At 33.8% G+C, this 21,967-nt stretch overlaps 1 protein-coding gene across 1 annotated transcript in view; it reads left to right on the forward strand.

Annotated features, from left to right (window-relative positions):
• KLHL4 (kelch like family member 4) overlaps positions 1–21,967 on the forward strand; it is a 172,749-nt gene that overhangs the window by 104,389 nt on the left and 46,393 nt on the right. Inside the window, 3 exon segments of the mRNA XM_047843874.1 lie at positions 13,486–13,653; positions 14,038–14,174; positions 17,043–17,239. Of these exon segments, the coding sequence (XP_047699830.1) occupies positions 13,486–13,653; positions 14,038–14,174; positions 17,043–17,239 (502 nt within the window).

The following is a 21,967-nucleotide window of genomic DNA, read 5'->3' on the forward strand; positions in this document are numbered from 1 at the left end:
GTTTTTCCTGAGCCATCTATAAAAACAGTGATTGCTTGTAAAATTGTCTGTGGAGATATCCTTTTGGTTAAAGTTATATTTAAAAGAAGTAATTGTTGTAATAATTTTTCTTAGAGTAGATAATTTTGCTGAAAAATCTGCCATAGCACTTTGAAATTCCATAGATTTGGTAAAAATCCACTGAAAGCAATTATAAGACACCACAGGATATGTGAAATCAGGATGATATCCCATTAGTCTTAACTACACTTAGCAGATTTTCTACTCTTAGAAACCATAGTCTCCAGTGAAAACTAAGTGGTAACCAATTGTGAACTGTTACACCAGATATTTTTAGATGACAAATTTATGAACCACTTATGCACAAAGCATGTTTACCAACAGATCCAAATAGCCTTAGTTTCTCTGCAATAAGAAATCAGTAATCAATGCTTTAGCATTCCATTCTATTTTTAAAAGACATGAAAGCCCAATGAATTCAATCCCATTTATTATGCAAGTGAAACTTTAATGTTTTAGGTTACCAAAGACTTTGAAAGCTATCTTAAAAATTACCCATGAAAACTATGAGACAGACAAAATTAACCATCATTTTAAGTTATCTTTTTGCTTACAAATTTGAACAGAGATAACATGGCTTACTTGACCTTCAGCAACCCTAGATAGAATAAATTCCATATTAAATGCTGATAACTCTAAAGACGTGTGTATCTTCATTAAACCAACAAACTTAAATTAGTTTAAATACTGAATATGTTTTATTTGGGTCCACTTAAGACAATTTTTTCCCCATTGTCAATTTTTACCTGGAACACTTGTGGAGGAATCGGAAGTGGGTGGTCCAAGGGAGTGCTCTTTGTTCCTTGACATGGAGGATGGGAGAAGGAGCTGATGGTGTCTGAGTCACTAAGGAGCCAGTTATGTAGTCTGCACCTAAGGTGGTGCAGAAACAGAGGAAGGGGAAGGGAAGGCAGAAGAGGTGAGGTACTAGCAGAAGGCAGAGAAATAGGATTCCCAGTACTAAAACTTGTCAGCACAGACAGAACAGCAGACACTAAGTTTTTGTTTTGTTTTGTTTTCCAACAACTAGTGGAATCAGGCAGTCCATGTCAGGCTAGAGAAGACAGGAAAAGGTATACATGTCATGCATAAGATTTTAAAATAATTTATGTAACTACCTTCCAAAGAGGTAGACTATAATGTCTCACTCCTTAAGTGTTGTCTGTATGTGTTGACTACCTTCCAAAGATAACAGGATGGAAAGAGGCAAAAAAAGAGGATCTTTACAGTAAAGAACCTTGACAAACACCATCTCAGCCAGGTGATCAATTTTCACATCAACAGTGGTTCAGCCATGTTGACAGAAAGCACCCTATCTATAATGTGATGAGTATGACATTTTTCCTCTTTAGTCTTCCCCCCCAAAAAATTTATAACCCTTGACTCATTATGAGAAAAAAAGCAAACAAATTCTACTTGCAGGGCATTATATAAAATACCGGTCCAGTATACCTCAACATTTTCAACATCATCAAAAATAAGGAAAGTCTGAGATATTATCACAACCAAGGGGAGCCTAAGGACATAGCTGACTGTGATCTCTGGATGAGACTTTGGAATAGTAAAAGGACACTAAGTAAAATGTGAAGAAATATGAAGTAAGTATGAATTTTGGTCAATAATAATGCATCAGGATTGGTTTATTAATTATTAAAACATTTCTTATTAATGTAAGATATTAATAATAGGGGGAATTGTGTATGGGTATGTAAATTTCTGTTATCATCTCAATTGTTCTGTAAATCTAAAACTGTTCTAAAATATTCCATTTAAAAATAGTTTTTTTGTGGGGCACATGGTGGCTCAGTCAGTTAAGCATCTGATTCTTGTGGTGTCTGGGTGGCTCAGTTGGTTAAGTGTCCAACTTCAGCTCATGTCATGATCTCACAGTTTATGAGCTTGAGCCCGGAGTCAGGCTCTGTGCTGACAGCTCGGGACTTGGAGCCTGTTTTAGTTTCTGTGTCTCCCTCTCTCTCTGCCCCTCCCCTGCTCGCGCTCCATCTCTCTCTCAAAAACAAACCAATATTAAAAAGAAAATCTGACTCTTGACTTCATCTCAGGTCATGATCTCATGCTTCATTAATTCAAGTCCCACATCAGGCTTTGCACTGACAGTGAGGGGCCTGCTTGGGATTCTTTCTCTCCTCTTCATGTCTCTCTCTTTCTCTCTCTCTCTCTCTCTCTCTCTCTCTCACTCAAAATAAATAAATACACTTACAAAATAGTTTTTTGGTATGGTAAAATTTCATTTACAATAATGGTTATTTGCAGCAATGGACTCAGTTCCCCTCCTCATTCTCAAAACTCAATAAATTTAATCATTTTGCCATAGTAAAAAAAAAAGTTAATGTGTAATAATATTTAGTCACTGAAATTTGGCTTGAATACTAAATCAGGGATTGCATGTTCATTGTGTGCAAAAAAATTGTATTATGTGCATCCTTATAAAAATTTTTAACCATAGTATCTTCTTTCAAAGGCTTAAAAAGCTAATTAAAGAATTAAGAGGTAGACCAGAGATTTTCTACCTTGGAACCTTTGACATTTTGGGCTGAGCAGTTGTAGAGGACAGTCCTGTGCATTGTAGGATGTTTACTAGTATCTCTGGTCTCTATCCATTTGATGCCAGTAGCACTCTTCCTTAGTTGTGACAACCAAAAGTAAAGAATTATCTGTACTTCTGAAATTTTTTATAGTCTTATAACTGCTCTAAAAACTGAAGCTTATTAATTAAATGATAGTTTCAGACAAAAAAACTTTAAAGATATTCATGGAAATAACTATATCTTGATAGTTAGGATGAACTCAAGACTTAACATTTATACTGATTATTTCAAGTACAATTTTCTCATGTAGTCATTTGAAAAGCTATGTGACATAAGCATCATTATTGGTAATATTGGTATTAGTATTATTTTCATTCCAATTTTGTAGGAGAAAATTAAAGCTTAGAAAAATAAAGTGACTTGCCCAAGATCACTTAGTTTATATTTACAAGGGCAGGAACTAAACCCAGGCATTTTTATGCTTTTTTTTTTCATTTCAGCATGTTGTCTTCCCTGTCTCCATCTGTAGATACCATACAATAAAGAAAATGGAAGAACATTCTCTAATACATCAGCTTCCATTGTAACATCTGACCTGACATTACAGTATCTAAAATGGAGGAAACAGAATTGTAATTCATGAGCTCTGGGAACTTATTAAAATTGGGTTTTGTTTCAATAGTTTAATTGTTGCTGTTAGGTCATTTGTTTGACTTATTTTATTATATTCTGCTTAGATAATGACCAAGAATAGATTATAATGGTTTTATATATTCAGATTAATATTTGTGTTATATTTTTAATGCCTTAGTTTGATCTACCTATATTTTTTGAGTACTAATTTCTTGTTTCCTGATGAGACACAAGATACAGTTGCCTCTGTCTTTTGAAATCTAACAAAATTGTGTGTGGTTCATATTGATAGGATTTTTAGATTCTAAAAATCTACATTTTAATTATAAACAATATTGCAGATATCTCAAAAATTGATGTCCCAAAGTATACACATCCCAAATTAGTTAGTAATTAAAGATGCTTTATGCCCTTAACCAAATTAGGCTGAAGAAAATTCACAGAATAAAATTATTTCATGGCCAGAACTTCCCAAATTATATTCCTCCTTTAGAATATACCCCTCTTCAATAAATTATGGGGTATACATGAGGAAAGCTAAGATAATATGGCATTGAATATGTGATTGACTCAATGTAAATCAAACCATTACTTGAGCAGAGAAAATATTAGGATGACTGAGTTAAGTGAAACCTGAATTCTTTCTAGTCTATGGTGAAAAATTATTGTTCCTTTCCAAAACAAACAGACACATTTTGTATCAGGCAAGTTTTAAGGCTATTCATACCATGCTACATTAATTATCTATATAATAATGTCACTGAATGTCCCAAAGAGTCTTTAAAGGTTAAGAAGATTCAGAGATGAACCGTTTATTTAAATTAAACAAGGAGAATAATGTCACCCTGGACCAATTGTGTTCAGAGAAACACAGGATGAGTTGGGGGTGGGGGAGCCTAAAACTAATGGTGGTTAGAAAGTGATCCCTGAAAGCAAGAAAGGTAATAAGAAAAGTATTTAAGTGTATTCATCTGACCATTAAATATTTATGCTTCTACTGATTGTAAGCCTCTATATGCTTGTGTTAGTATTTAAACTCCACCATTGTGTGATGCTGAAAAGACATGTAGACCACTTTCATCATTGTAAATTCAACAGTCATCATATTTGCCTAAGTAGTCAAAGGGTACAAACTTCCAGTTAAAGGTGAATGAGCTCTGGGAATCTAATGTACAGCCTGTGACTATGACTATAGTTAACAATACTGTATTGTATACTTGAAAGTTGCTAAGACCATAGATATTTTTAAATATGACAAAATTTTAATTTCCAAGCATAACAAATAAATCTTTTATATGAAAGTTACATAACTTTTCCAGCTCCCTGAAATCTTCCCCCCTCCCACCTCAGTGACTTCTTACTCATCCATTAATACCCAACTTTCATTTTACTTGCCCCTTTCTGTTTTAGTGTGAAGTGATCAGACCATTCTAAGCAAAGAGAAATGTCAGGAGTCCAGCAAACTAATCAGAAAAAGGACGTTAGATCATTGTAGCTGACTTTAATCCTGAAATGGCTGTTCAACACTTTCTCATGACAAAATGTTTCACTGTCCATCACTCCCCATCAGTCATTCTGGGGAAAAGCATCAGATTCCAGGCTATCAAGTGATGTCCCTGAAGCTAGCTGGAGCTGGCTGCAGATGCCCAGAGTTTTGGCATTGGAATTGCCAATGTAGGCATTGTTCTCTCCTCCTGTTCTTAGGCCATGGCATATGGAGACCAGGCAAATGAAGTAGCAACAACGAGAATAACTAAGACTATGGAATGTGAACATGATTCCATATTCTTTTTCTCAAGCATTCTGACCAAGTGACCTAAAGATATATATGAACTCATCCATATTTGTGAAATAAAATACCATTGGAACTAACAATTTATTGAAATTTAATAAAAGCCGTTTCCAAAGAATGTGAATCCTGGGGTAGTGAGGCCATTAATTAATTAGCCCATTTTAGGAGATGTATTATGGATGGATTATGTGTTTTCAATACAGCCCTTCAGCACCAAAATGTTTGATTTTTTTCAACATCGTATCTTTCCTGCTCTCTTCTAGTCTTCCATGAATCCTCTCATGTTTTGTAATTAAAGCCATATTTACCATCATAATCTATAGTCACCTGAGCTCCTTTTGCCCTGAAACCAGGGACATAGGACTGTGTCATTTCTAATGTGCCCTTTAACTTGATGCTAGTAAAAGCAGCAAGCAGTGGTATTTAACATACAAGCACTTCAAATTCTACAAGCAATGTTAAAATAACCACACATCACTTGTGGTTTTTTAAACACAAAATTCTTTTACACTACCTATTAGAAGTAGCAATACATTTTTTTCTCACCATGTTGTCATTATGTTAAGCATTTTTGGAATTTGTCCTTTGTAATTGCCTTAAAATCCATTTGTAACTCACAGGAAATCTGTCTTGCTTTATATTCCAATGTAGGCTTGGCATACAAAAATAGTATTACCGAACTGGATCTCTTACTTACACAGTAGACATGGCCTTATTGATTTTGGTCTCTCTTTTTTTAAAAAAAAATTAAATCCAAGTTAGTTAAAATATAGTGTAATAATGATTTCAAGTATAGAATTTAGTGATTCATCACGTACATATAACACCCAGTGCTCATTCCAACATGTGTCATCCTTAATGCTCCTTGCCCATTTAACCCATCCCCCCACACAACAACCTTCCAGAAACCCTCTGTTTGTTCTCAGTATTAAATAGTCTATTAAGCATTGTCTCCCTCTCTGTTTTTATATTAGTTTTGCTTCCCTTCCCTTATGTTCATGTTTTGTGTGTAAAATTCCACATATGAGTGAAATTATATATTTTCTCTCTCTGACTTATTTCACTTAGAATAATACACTATTGGGGCGCCTGGGTGGCGCAGTCGGTTAAGCGTCCGACTTCAGCCAGGTCACGATCTCGCGGTCCGTGAGTTCGAGCCCCGCGTCGGGCTCTGGGCTGATGGCTCAGAGCCTGGAGCCTGTTTCCGATTCTGTGTCTCCCTCTCTCTCTGCCCCTCCCCCGTTCATGCTCTGTCTCTCTCTGTCCCAAAAATAAATAAACGTTGAAAAAAAAATTAAAAAAAAAAAGAATAATACACTATTGTTGCAAATGGCAACATTTCATTCTTTTTGATCATCAAATAATATTCCATTGTGTTTATATTTTGTATCTTCTTTATCCATTTATCAGTCAATGGACATTTGGGCTTTTTACATACTTTGGCTCCTGTCAATAGTGCTGTTATAAACATTGGAGTACATGTGTCCCCTGGAATCAGCATTTTTGAATGCTTTGGATAAATACCTAGTAGTGAATTTGCTGGGTCGTAGGATAGGTCTATTTTTAATTATTGAGGAAACTCCAAATTGTTGTCCAGAGTGGCTGTACCATTTTGTATTCCCACCAGCAATGCAAAGAAGTTGCTCCTTCTCCACATCATCACCAACAATTGTTGTTGCCTGAGTTAATGTTAGCCTTTCTGACAAGTGTGAGGTTGTATCTCATTGTGGTTTTGATTTGTATTTCCATGATGATAAGTGATGTTGACCATTTTTTCATGTACGTGTTGGCCATCTGGATGTCTTCTTTGCAAAAGTGTCTGTATCTGTCTTTTGACCATTTCTTCACTGGATTATTTGTTTTTGGGGTGTTGATTTTGATATGTTATTTATATAATTTTGATGCTGACCCTTATTCTGATATGTCATTTGCAAATATCTTCTCCCATTCCGTTAGTTGTCTTTTAGTTTTGCTGATTTTGATGAGGTCCCAATATTTCATTTCTTCTTTTGTCTCCCTTGCCTCCAGAGACATGCTGAGTAAGAAGTTGCTAAGGCCAAGGTCAAAGAGGTTGTTGCCTGGTTTCTGCTCTAGTATTTTGATGGCTTCATCCCTTACATTTAGATCTTTCATCTATTTTGAGTTTATTTTTTTGTTTTGTGTGAGAAAATGGTCCAGGTTCATTCTTCTGCATGTTGTTGTCCAGTTTTCCCAAGACCATTTGCTGAAGAGACTCTTTCTTCCATTGGATATTCTTTCCTCCTTTGTCAAAGATTAGTTGGCCATAAATGTGTGGGTCTGATTCTGGGTTCTCTATTCTGTTACATTCATCTATGTGTCTGATTTCATGTCAGTGACATACTGTCTTGATGATTATAGCTTTGTAATATATCTTGAAGTCTGGGATTGTGATGCCTCCAGCTTTGGTTGTCTTTTTCAGGAGTGGTTTGGCTACTCAGGGTCTTTTCTCATTCCATACGAATTCTGGTTTGTGTGCTGCAGGCCTGTGAAGAATACTGGTGTTGTTTTGATAGGGATTGCATTGAATGTGTAGATTGCTTTGGGTAGTATCGACATTGTAACAATGTTTGTTGTTCCAATCCATGAGCATGTAATGTTTTCCATTTATTTATGTCTTCTTCAATTTCTATTAGAAATTTTCTCTAGTTCTCAGTGTGTAGATTTTTCACCTCTTTGGTTAGTTTTATTCCTAGGTATCTTATGTTTTTTGGTGCAATTGTAAATAGGATCCATTCCTTGATTTCTGTTTCTGCTGCTTCATTATTGGTGTATAGAAATGCAACCGATTTCTGTGCATTGATTTTATATCCTGACGCTTTGCTGAATTCATGGATCAGTTCTAGCAGTTTTTGGTGGAATCTTTTGGGTTTTCTGTATAGAGTATCATGTCATCTGAAAAAAGTGAAAGCTTGACTTCCTTCTTGCCGATTTGGAGGGCTTTTATTTCTTTGTTTTGTCTGATTGCTGAGGCTAGGATTTCCAACACTATGTTGAATAACAGTGGTGAAAGTGGACATCCCTGTCATGTTCCTGACCTTAGGGGGAAAGATCTCAGTTTTTCCCCATTGAGGATGATATTAGTGGTGGATGTATTATTCATGGCTTTTATGATCTCCTTCTATCCCTGATTTCCTGATAGTTTTTTTCTTTTATTCCTGAAAAGATGCTATATTTTTTTTCCAGTGCTTTTTCTGCATCTACTGAGATGATAAGGTGGTTCTTATCCTTTCTTTTATTAATGTGATGTGTCACATTGATGGGTTTGTGGATAGTGAACCAGTCCTGCATCCCAGGAATAAGTCCTACTTGATCATGGTGAATAATTCTTCTAATGCATTGTTGGATCCAGTTTGCTAGTATATTGTTGAGAATTTTTGCATCCATGTTCATCAGGGAAATTGGTATGTAGCTCTCCCTTTTAGTGGGGTGTTTGTCTGGTTTTGGAATCAAGGTTATGCTGGTCTCATAGAATGACTTTGGAAGTTTTCCTCTAGTGGTGTTTTTTGTTTTGTTTTGTTTTTATTTATTTTTTTGTTTTGTTTTGTTTTGTTTTGTTTTGTTTTGTTTTTGGTACAGCTTCAAAAGAATACATGTTAAATCTTTCTTTAAATGTTTGGTGAAATTCCCCTGAAAAGCCATCCGGCCCTGGACTCTTGTTTGGTGGGAGGTTTTTATTAATTATTCAATTTCTTTACCGGTTATGAGTCTGTTCAAATTTTCTATTTCTTCCTGTTTCAGTTTTGGTAGCTTATATGTTTCTAAGAATTTGTTCATTTCTTCCAGATTGACCAATGTGTGGCATATAATTGATCATAATATTCTCTTATTATTGTTTGTATTTCTGCATTGTTAGTTGTGATCTTTCTTATTTCATTCGTGATTTCACTTATTTGGGTCGTTTCCTTTTTGCTTTTGATCAGTCTGGCTAGGGGTATGTCAATTTTTGTAATTCTTATGAAGAACCAGCTTCTGGTTTTTTTGATATGTTCTACTATTTTTTTAATTGATTTTTGTTTTTTTCAGTATCATTGAATTCTACTCTAATCTTTATTATTTCCCTTTTTCTGCTAGGTGTGGGCACTATTTGCTGTTATTTTCCCAGCTCTTTTAAGTATAAGATTAGGTTGTGTATTTGAGACCTTTATTCCTTCTTTAAGAAGGCCTGGCTTACTATATACTTCCCTCTTATGACCTCCTTTGCTGCATCTCAGAGGTTTTGGACTGTCATGTTTTCATTTTCATTGTCTTCTAAGTATTTTTTCATTTCCTCTTTAATTTCTTGGTTAACCCATTCATTCTTCAGTAGGTTGGTCTTTAATCTACAAGTATTCATGGTTTTTCCATTGCTTTTCTTGTGGTTTGCTTCACATCTTTGTGGTCTGAAAATATGCACAGTATGATCTTGATCTTTTTGTACTTTTTGAGGGCTGATTTGTTTTCCAGTATGTGGTTTAATATGAAGAATGTTTCATGTGCACTGGAGAAGAATGTGTATTCTGCTCCTTTAGGATAAAATGTTCTGAATATATCTGTTAAGTTCATCTGGTCCACTGGATCATTCAAAGCCATTGTTTCCTTGTTGATTTTCTGCTTAGATTATCTGCTTATTGCTATAACTGGGGTATTGAAGTCCCCTACTATTATGGTATTATTATCAAATATTTTCTTTATGCTTGTGATTAATTGATTTAAATTTTGGGTTTTTCATGTTGGGGACATAAATATTAACAATTGTTAGATCTTTTTGGTTGATACAACCCTTAATTATGATATAATGCCTTTCTTCATTTCTTGTTACAGTCTTTATTTTAAAATCTAGTTTGTCTGATATAAGTATGGCTACTCCACTTTCTCTTGATGACCATTACCATAACAAATATTTTCCACCCCCTTACTTTCAATCTGTAGGTGTCTTTACATCTAAAATGAGTCTCTTGTAAACAGCATATACATGAGTCTAGTTTTCTTATCCATTCTGACACCTTATGTCTTTAGATTGAAGTTCTTAGTCCATTGACATTTAGAGAGAGTACTGAAAGATATGAATTTAGTGCCATCATGTTGTCTGTAGAGTGATGTTCTCTGGTCCTTTATAGTCTTTGTTGCTTTTGTTCTGTTTTGTTTTGTTTTTTTCTTTTGTCCACTCAAAGAGTCCCCCTTAAAATGTATTGCTGGGCTGGTTTAGTGGTCGCAAATTCCTTTAGAGTATGTTTGTCTGGGAAACTTTTGTCTCTCCTATATTGAATGGTAGCCTTGCTGGATAAATAATTATTGTCTCTGGTTTTTTTTTTTTGTTTTTTTTTTGTTTGTTTGTTTGTTTGTTTTTTTGATTCAGTACCTTGAATATATCCTGCCACTCCTTTCTGGCCTGTTGAGTTTCTGTGGATAAGTAAGTTTTCTGTGAATCTGATCTGTCTTCCTTTATAGGTTAAGGATTTTTTCCCTTGCTGCTTTCATAATTATTTCCTTGTCTGTGTATTTTGTGAATTTGGCTATAATATGCTTTGTTGATGGTCAGTTTTTGTGGAATCTAATGTGAGTTCTTTGTGCTTCTTAGATTTTAATGTCTCTGTCCTTCCCCAGATTAGGAAATTTTCTACTATAATTTGCTCCCATAATGCTTCTGCCCCTTTCTTCTCTCTCTTCATATTCTGGGACTCCTATGATTCAGTTGTTATTCCTTTTTAATAAGTCACTGAGTTCTCTAAGTATTGTATTGTGCTCTGTTGCCTTTGTTTCCCTCTTTTATCTGCTTCATTATTTTTCCCAATTTTGTGTTCTATATTGCTGATTCACTGTTCTTCTTCATCTATCCTTGCTGTCGTGGCATCTATTTGATTGCATCTTGGTTACAGTATTTTCAATTTCATCCTAACTAGCTTTTACTTCTTTTATGTCTGCAGAATTGGATTCTATTGTTTTTCAACCCCTAGCTAGTACACTTATTGTCGTGATTGTAAATTCTAATTCAGACATTTTGCTTATATATATGTTTTAAGACCCTGGCTGTCATTTCTCCTGTTCTTTCTTCTGGGGTGAATTCCTTCATTTTGTCATTTTGGAGGAAGAAAAATAAAATGAAAATTAAAAACGTAAAAACAAAGAAATATAATAAAGGAAGCTATATCTTAGGTGTGTTTTGGTCTGCCTGTTGAAAGAAGATTGATAGAACAGAGAAAAAAGGGAAAGAAAAGCAAGTAAAGAAAAAAGTTAATAAATTTAAAAATTAAAAATGTATATAATAAATGGAATAAAACAAAATAAATAAAATGAAATAGAATAAAAATTTTAAAAATTAAAAATTAAAATAAAAACTAATTTAAAAATTAAAAAAAGAAAATAAAAATACATTTTTTTATATCCAAGAAAACAAAAGGAAAAAAAATATTTGAACAAAAACAGAATCAAACAAAATGAAGTTATAAATGAACCAGCAAACAAAATGAAACCCAAATGAGTTTACATCCAGGTTCCCCTAGAAGTTATATTATGAATCACTCTAAAGTCCGTATACTAAGCAGGTGGAAGGTTTTCTGCTGGTTTTCTAGGGGTTATGCTTGGAGGGTGCAATTGGGCAGGCCTCCATGTTATGGCTCTGTTCCCCACTAGGTGGCACTGCTTAGCTTACTGTGGTGGATCAGCGTAGAGTATATGTGCATGCATGAGCATGCTTGTTTGCAGGAGACTATGGAAATCCAGCTCCCTCGTCTCTGCCAGAAGAAATTCACTCTCTCACCTACCTGTGATCAAGCACCCCTCCTTTGTCTCAGACCTCCATCCACTCCCTGCCTATACCCTGTCCTTGTCCATTCCATCAGCCTACCAAGGGGCACCTCCTTCTAGAGTTTTATCTCAGATGGTTTCGCGTTTTGAAACCCCAAACTTCAGAGACCCCTGTGGCTTGTACCCATGTCAACTTTCTGGGGGAGGGTTTCCCTGAGCAATGGACAAGTGCCAGTTCACCCCAGAAAATGTTTGTATAATCATGCAACAGCAGACATTCAGAGATCATGGCAAATCACAAAACACAGCCGACACTAAGTTTCACTGCACTCTGGCATCTTTGTCCCAATACCAGAAAATTTGGCTGCTCTCCAGAGTCTCCTGGGACCTATGCCTTTGGGGAGGCCATATGGTCTTTACCAAATGTTCTCCAAGCAGGGGAACTGCTTCTCCCCATGTGGCATAGAGACCCACCAGACCCCACTCCCTGCTCCTGGGGATTCACCCTGCTTCCTCACCAGAGCACCACAAGCACTGAGCTCTGGAACTTTAGACTCTGAACTCCCCTTTTATAGAATCCTGGTGGTATTGAAACTCTCTCCTTTCTTGCCATCAGTGGTTTTGGGGAACAAATTTCTTGTTCAGTCCCCTGTGAGTGTTTTCATTCTTTCTTTCTGTCCAACTACATTTGGGCAAGTATTTTCACTCTTTCTCTTTTTATCCAACTACTTTTGGACTAGTGTTTTTCCTGCACTCTCCTGACATATGCTGCACTCTCCCCCTTTCTCCATCCTCTCTATGCAAAAACAGCTTCCTACCCTCCACAGCTTTTCTCCCACAGTTCACAGCTTTGTGCCATGTACCTCCTGAGTTCTGTGGCTCAAATTATGCAGATTGTTGTGTTAACCTAAGATCAATTTCCTAGGTGTGCAAAATGTCTTGATGCTGATCTAGCTGTGTCAGGGGCAAGACAAGCTGAGGATCTCCATGCTGCTCCACCATCCTAACTTGAAAGTCTCCTAAGATCATAGGTCTTAAATATTTTAACCACACACATGAAAAATGGTAACTATGTGAGGTGATGGGTGTGTTAATTAACCTTATTGTAGTAATAACTTCACAATACATACATAAATTCATTACATTGTACATCTTAAACACACACAATGTTGTATATTAATTATATCTCAATAAATCCTGAAAAAGTATATATAAGATGGAAATTGTATATTCTCTTGATGTGGCTGACATATTGTAGAGAAATCTCAAGTTTAAGATTCTTCAAGAAATATTTCTGTTGTGTAATGAGTATTCTATGGAGAAGTTTCAGTTCATAATGGAATTTGGAAAATATTTTGAATCATGTCTTTGATTTTGTGCCTAATAACATAATTGTGATACCAATAAAAATCAAAGAAAAAGGCTAGCATTTTGAAGTTTATGTTTGTGCGTATAAAAATTACCACTAGCCCTGCAATGGAACTATACAAATTTATGGTTCCATTACAGGTAAAAATATGAATCATGACACTTCACTTTAATGGGAGGTCAGACAGTAATTATAGTGAAATATTTAAGATTGGAAGGCATATTTAAATTTTATCTAATCCAGCATATTTCTCTTAGAAGTTGATGTGCCAAAATTTGCATTGTACATTTGCATACTCACTAAGAGAATAAACCATACTTTCACTCTTACACCCCTTTTAGATTAGATACATAATATCTTGAAGAAATGAATGTTGATAGATCTGAGGAGCAGTTTCATGCTGTAAATCATGCAGAACAAACTCTTCACAAAATGGAGAACTATCTGAAAGAGAAACAACTGTGTGATGTACTACTTATTATGGGACACCTCCGAATTCCAGCCCATAGGTAAGTATCCTTATGCAGACAGAATATTTTGTTAGTAAAGCACTTGAATGAGAATGAATTTGTCCATTGAAAACAAATTAGAATGCTGAGGAAAGTATCTTTTTATCTTCCTATATTGAAAAAGCATTAGCATATATGATCCATTTCCCTGTGTAATATTTAAAAGAGCCAAACTTTAAAGAAATACATGTAAAACATCACAAATCCTCAAAAGAAAATAAATTTACCTAATTTACCATTCTAATTTCACTATACTTTACTGAACTGTGAAAGATTCATGCAGATAACAAACTCAGCAGTGTTAAAAACTTACTGACTGCATTTCAAGCTTTTCAATGATATACTGGTCTCATTTCAGTTCCTATGAATCATTCCCATTTCCAGGTTGGTTCTCAGTGCAGTGTCCGATTATTTTGCTGCAATGTTTACTAATGATGTATTTGAAGCCAAACAAGAAGAGGTCAGGATGGAAGGAGTTGATCCTAATGCACTTAATTCCTTGGTGCAGTATGCTTACACAGGTAAAGTGGCACATATTAAGTCATTCAATCCTCAAAATAACTCTACATTATATAACTTACATTATTAATATTTCTATTCTGCAAATGAGAAAATTGAAGGATTGACTAGTTAAGTAACTTAATGAAGGTAGTAAGGTGCAAAATCAGGTTTTAAATTCAGTATTATGAAAGAGTAAGAGATAAATAATATAACATAAAATTTTGACCCTGAGAGAATAAATCTATTTTAACACAAAAATACAAGCATATATCTTTCTCTTGAATGTTGTGGATACATTCTCATTTGTAAAAACTAGAGAGGAAGTATAATATTCCAACTCTATATTAGAGATTTAGTCTTTCCTTTGAAATAACAAAGTCATATTTACTCAAACTATAAGGCAAAGGTAATAAGATGAGTTTGGGGGCCAAGAAATATTAATTAATTAATTAATTAATTCCAACTTTATTGAGGAATAATTGAAAAATATAAGTGTCTATATTTAAAGTGTACTATGTGATAATTTGCTATATATATGAAAGTGGAATAATTACTAAGATGAAGATAATTAATAATAATTACCTTAATTATTATTATATTAATTATAGTCATTAATAATTATGTACACATTATCTCAAATTATTAATTGTTTTTGTGGTGAGAATGCTTAAGATATACTCTCAATAATTTTCAAGTACACAGTACCCAATACCATATTATTAACTATAGACACCATGCTGTATGTTATATTCTCAGAATTTATATATCCTATAACTGAAAATTTACACCCTTTGAGATGAACCTCCCTATTTCCCTCTCTCAGCTCCTCCCTGGAGACCAAAACTCTACTTGGCATCCCTAAGGTGCTATATATATATATACATTCAAGTGTTGAAGGATATGTATATTGTTTGGTTGTTTTCATATCTTAGCTATTGCTAATAATACTGTAACAAACATGGAAGTCCATATGTCTCTTAAGATCCTGATTTTATTTCTTTGTACATACAATCAGGAGTGGAGTTGCTGAATGATAAGGTAGTTTTATTTTCCAATTATTTCAGAAAACACCATACTGTTTTCCATAAAGCTGTATCAATCTACATTCCCACAAACAATGTGTAAATACTCACTTTTCTTCTAAGCCTCACCAACATTGGTTATCCCTGCTCTTTTTGATAATAGCCATCCTAATGGGAATGAGTTTTGGTTTACATTTACCTGATAATTAGTGATGTTAAGCATATTTTCATGTCCCTATTGGTTATTTGTAGGTCTTTGGAAAAAATGTCTATTTAGGTTATTTGCTCATTTTTAATTGGATTATTTGCTTTTGTACTATTGTATTCTATGAGTCCTTTATGTATTTTTGTCATTAACCCCTTATCAGATATATGGTTTGCAGTATTTTTCTCTCATTCTGTATATTGCCTTTTCAATATATTTTATATTTCCTTTACTATGCAGAAATTCTTTACTTTGATGAAGTCCCACTTGTTTATTTTAGTTGTAGTTGCCTGTCTTTTGGTATATTATACAAGAAATTATTGCCAAGACCAATGTCAATAAGATTTTTTAGCGTTTCCTTCTATGAGCTTTACAATTTTATTTATTAAGAAATGAATATTCTTAATAACCAGGCCAAGTTTCAATGTATATAGGATGTTAAGCTTTATATCTGGAGCTGAGAATACTTGATAACTTCTCTGAGTCTCATGAGATATGGGCAGGACTTTCCCTTCAAAATCCAGGACAAAAATAAAACAACACAAGAAAGTCTGCTGATGGACCAGATCCTTTTGCAACATATTTAGAGGCTGAACCAAATACAGAGCATCTCACAGCTCTTTTCTTTATGTTTATGCAAACATATAGAACCCATATGAGTGCATTTTGCAGGGAAAACTATCAAAGAATAATTTATAGAACATATCCATAGGAAATTTCATTCTTTATAAGTTACCTATAGCTTGGATGAACAAAAAAAGGAATACAACTTACTAACATAACATTTGCAATAATTTATCAATAATGCTTCCTCCAAAAACTACACACACACACACACACACACACACAGAAAATAGCTAAAATGGCTCTGAATATTTTAAAGATCTCTTCACAGATATTTTTAAACAGAGCCTTTTTTTATATCTGAGAAAATAATCATACAAACATTTATTTATGAACTATTAGCAATATTATTTTTCTTTTGAGACAATGCCAGGTGTCAGTTCCATGCATAATATCTGAGCAAGTTATTCTTATCAATTAATAATGTAGATGCAAAGAAAAAATGGACAGATAACATTAGTGTTCTACTTAGTTACCAAATGTTTTATTTTTTTTTCCATATAAATGTTACCTGTATGGGCAATTGTATGGTCTGTATACAATATAATATAATGCTCCTTGAATCATATTGCTTACAGTTGATATAACATTTATTTTGCTTTTATTAAAAGTTTTTATTTAAGTAATCTCTACCCCCAACATGGGTCTCTAAATCATGACCCCAAGATTAAGAGTCGCATGGTTTTCCAACTGGACCAGTCAGTTGATATAAGATTTAGATGCAGGCCTAAAATTATAAAGAAATAACTAGTTGCTGTTCTTTGCAATAATAGTGTTCACTGTTCATTTGCTACAATTGTATTTGATAATCTAGTCTGGCTCCCTTCAGCCATCTTATTAGTGTTTATACAGACTCCCTTACACATGATGGCCTCAAAAGAGTATTTTGAGACCTCAAAACATATCCCCACAGTGGTTACTGTGGAATAGAAAAGATAGCCCTAGAAATTAGAGAAAATGAAAAATTCAACTAGCTAGCACATTCATGTCTTATATAATGGGACATATAATCATTCTTTACTTTTCAAACCATCTAGGTGTCCTGCATTTAAAAGAAGATACTATTGAAAATTTGCTGACTGCAGCTTGTCTCTTGCAGCTGACTCAAGTCATTGAAGTCTGCTCCAATTTTCTCATAAGGAAGATCCACCCTTCAAACTGCTTAGGGATTCCATCATTTGGAGATGCCCAGGGTTGTACAGAGCTCCTAAGTGTGGCACATAATTACACAATGGTAAAATAATTGTTTCAAATTACCTTGTAGTAATATTATATTAACACAATATCTAACTTACTGATTCGTTTACTAATATATATGTGTACACATGCATATGTGTGTGTTTGTGTATATATAAATGTACAATGTGTGTGTGTGTGTGTGTGTATTACTCTTAGAAGAAAACAGTAAAAAAAAACAAAAAAAACAACTTTCCAAAAACCTTTTCAAAGTAAAGACTATAATGTTGGCATAAAAATAAAAATCAATATAAATTTATATAATTTGCAAATGACTGACATAATGGATATTAGATAAAAATATTTGTCTTGTTGAGCTGCACTCAAGCAAGTTTCTCAATTTTTAAGGTGAAAAGGTTTAATTAAATCTCAAAGCTTGGAGAAATTATGTATGTGTATATATATATTGCAAATATTAAACCAAAGAAGTATATATTTCGTGTAGAATCCACAATATTAAGAAAATATAATGTGCTTGATTTTTTTTTAGTTTTTATGTACATTCCATGTAGTTAATAGAGTGTAATATTAGTTTCAGGTGTACAACTTAGTGATTCAATATGTACATAGAACACCTGGTGTTCATCACAAGTGCACTCCTTAATACCCATCACCTATTTAGCCCATCCCCCAGCCCACCACCCTCTGGTAACCATCAGTTTGTTCTCTATATTTAATAGTCTGTTTCTTTGTTTTCTTCTTTTCTCCCCCATGATTTTTCTTTTTCTTAAATTCCACATATGAGTTAACTCATATGGCATTTGTCTTTCTCTGGCTTATTTCTCTTAGCACAATACTCTATCTCTACCCATGTCATTGCAAATGGTATGATTCCATTCTTTTTTATGGCTGCATAATATTCTATTGTATATAGATACCACTTCTTTATCGATTCATCACATGATGAACATTTGTTTTTGTTTTTTTTTCCCACAACTTGACTAATGTTGGTAATGCTGCTATAAACACTGGGGTGCATGTATCCTTTCAAATTAGTACTTTTGTATTATTTGTATAAGTACCTAGTAGTGCAACTGCTGTATTGTAGTGTAGTTCTATTTTTAACCTTTTGGGATACTGTTTTCCAAGCTGCTTGCACCCGTTTGCATTCCCACTAACAGTGTAAGAGGGTTACCCTTTCTCCACATCCTCACCAGCCCCTGTTTGTTTATCTTGTTGATTTTAGCCATTCTGACAGATGTGAGGTGATATTTCATTGTAGTTTCATTTGTATTTTTCTGATGATGAATGATGTTGAGCATCTTTTCATGTATCTGTTAGCCATCTGGATGTCTTCTTTGGAAAAATGTTTATTCATGTCTTTGAATCATTTTTAATGGGATAATTTGATCTTTTTGTCCCTGTTTTTTTTATAATATTAGAACTTTAGTTTCTAAAATTGTATACATTATGATTTCTAATGAAATATAAGTAACATTCAATAAAAACTAATCAATATATCAATATTATCTGAAAAAGCTTGAGAATTATCAAAATCAGCCAATTTTAAAGAATGAATATTTTATGTCTTAACAAAAACATCTATTTTGGTTAAAAACCATTTGAAGCTCAATCCTTTAACTTAACTGACTTAAAATCATTCTCAATTCAATAAGTAATTCTAATTAACTGAACATATTTGTATGTGTTAATTCTTTACAAGTTCCATGTGATAAGATTGTCTTTATTCAGTCAAGTGACAGTGACATGAAATACAGATGACCTGTAGGGAAGAGGGCAAGAAAAAGTAGTCAAAGTATTTTAAATTACTTTTAATGTTAATAATTCCCTGATGCAGATTAGAAAATTAACTTTTTAACCTCTGAAACAAGGAAAATTCAGGGATCGATCTTTCTGTGAAATTCAACTACATTATAAATATTTCAAGGTAAGAAAATTGCTACAGTTATTTAAGATTTGAAAATAAAAGTGCAAGTAAATAAAATCAAACAATAGTCACATCTAAAAATAAAATTAACATTATAATTTTAAGATTGAGATACAAACAAACAATATTTTGTTAGAATTTAATACAGACGTTAAAAATTTCAACTTTCTAATGTTTGGATTCTCTAAATTTTCTTGGTGAAATTTTCTCCCTCTTTTTTCCCACACCTAGTCATTGTTTAAAATTTGAGTTTTCAAGAGAACTTGGGTAGTTCAGTAGGTTGAGCGACCGACTCTTGATTTCAGCTCAGGTCATGATCTCAGTTTCATGAATTCGAGCCCATGTCCTCTGCACTGACAACATGGACCCTGCTTGAGATTTTTCCCTCTCTTTCTAGCCCTCCCCTGCTCTCTCTCTTTCTGTGTTTCTCAAAAATAATAAATAAAAAAAATTAAAAAATTCCAACATATTTATGAAATAATAGCATTGTGGGGAGAAAAAAATTATAATGGACTGATATTTAATATATGTTATCTAATTGTGCTATTTATATTCATATGTCCTAAATACAAATGCCATATAGTCTATAGGAACAACAGTTATATAGTTTAAAGATTAAACTTACCACAAATTCCAAACATGAAAACTACCTGTTAAATTACTTAAATTATTAAGCTAAGTATTAATTTCCTGTTTGTTATCTTACTCTCACAGACAAAACTTTCTGATAAACAGCTTACATTATTTTTGTTGAACAAAATGAACTTGTCTTCCTTTTTAAATTATGAGACTGAAACTGAGTGTTAAATCAGGATGTGCATAAAAACACAATACTGTTGCCTCATGGAATCAGTGTTAGTTATTTTAGTATCTATTATAAATGAAACAAAGTAGGCAAATGTCTTGCTATAATTATGTTTTTGTAATGCTTTATTGATATTATAAATATAATTTTAATGTTTAAAAGTAATAAACTCTTGGGGCGCCTGGGTGGCTCAGTCGGTTAAGCGTCCGACTTCAGCTCAGGTCACGATCTCGCGGTCCATGAGTTCGAGCCCCGCTTCGGGCTCTGGGCTGATGGCTAAGAGCCTGGAGCCTGTTTCCGATTCTGTGTCTCCCTCTCTCTCTGCCCCTTCCCCGTTCATGCTCTGTCTCTCTCTGTCTCAAAAATAAATAAACGTTAAAAAAAATTTTTAAAAAAAGTAATAAACTCTTAAGACCTAATTACAAATATTTGAATCATAGACTGAAAACAGATGGCCCTTCCTAATGTGAATAGGCCTCATTCAGAAACACCCTCACAGACAATCCCAGAATGTTTGATCCAAAGTTTAGACACTCTTTGGGTAAGTCATGTTGTTATATAAAATTAGCCATCACAATCATATAAATAGTAGTCTGCACTGATGAAAAACTCAGCATGTATGCTATGTTCTTTTAGTAAGTTTTACAACAAAGTAAGTGTCGATTAAAAAATTAATATCAAATCAAATGTACAAAAGAAGACTCGAGAATATGCACAGAAGAAAGTGTTTACCTTGAAATTAAAAACAAAATAATTCCAAAATAAAACAATTTAAATTTCTCTTCAAACTTAACTAAATTTTTCTCTACAATACTGCATATTGCAGTGCTGCATGTAGATCCTTTAAACCAATATATTTATTCTTTATTTACACTAATTTACTATATTGCCAAAAAATTTTCAGTAGTGTCATCAGGCAGCTACCCAGAAACCATAATATATTCTATCATAAACTCTAATTTCTCACTATAAATATAATCATCATATAAACCATTTGAATCATTTCTTAGCTGTGTCAAATACATAATCACATTTTATAGATTTGTCTATGATCCACATTAGCCATTGAGTAGATTTTACATACTGGGCCAATCTCTCTCTCTCTCTCTCTCTCTCTCTCTCTCTCTCTCATTTATTTGCTTTTTTAAATCATTTAAATTTATCTATTTAAATTCAAGTTGGCTAACATATAGTGTATTATTGGTATCAGGAGTAGTACCCAGTGATTCATCACTTACCTATAACACCAGGTGCTCATCCCAACATTACCCATTAATGGATGTCCATTACCATTAAGGATGGACTCATCTTAATGCCCATCACCCATTTAGCACATCTCCCCACCCACCTCCCCTCCAGCAACCCTCAAGTTGTTGTCGGTATTTAAGAGTCTCTTATGGTTTGCCACCCTCTCTGTTTTTATCTTATTCTCTGTTTTTCTTTTCTTTCATTGGAGAGTGGATAGAAAAGAGAATGAGATATGTCTTCCATAATATTGACATATGATATAAGCTCTCAGAGCTAACATCCACTACCAGTAGTAGGTAACCACTACTTTTAAAGTGTTTTATCTCTTTCTCATATCATTCATAAAAGTTATGTCACTTATGAAAGGCAGTTGCAGTGTTGAGCAAAATGGAGAAGACCTGAAGACTTAAGTTTGAGTGTTTATTTACCATTTATTGCACAGACCAAACAATTCACATAGCCTGTTTTCTCATCAGAATAATATCACCTCCCATAAGATTACATTGATGATGACTTAATATTTTTTTGACTTAATGTTTGTGAAAGTGTGATGTGCTGTACAAGTGTATTGTATTATTAGTTGTAGTACTACTTCCATTATTTTGCTGTTGGTGAGAGGATTTTCAACCAGGGACATCTACTACAGTAAAAATAGAAATCCTCTCTTAATTGTTTGCCTTTGTAGCAAGAGGGACCTTCATTTAAATAGGCACGTTAGCTTGGAATTTATGGTATCAGAGCATCCTGATGGGTCTATCAAATGATGGTTTTTGTATGAATAACTT

Source organism: Prionailurus viverrinus, chromosome X (assembly GCF_022837055.1).
Source record: "Prionailurus viverrinus isolate Anna chromosome X, UM_Priviv_1.0, whole genome shotgun sequence".
In the NCBI taxonomy this organism is placed as follows: domain Eukaryota; kingdom Metazoa; phylum Chordata; class Mammalia; order Carnivora; family Felidae; genus Prionailurus; species Prionailurus viverrinus.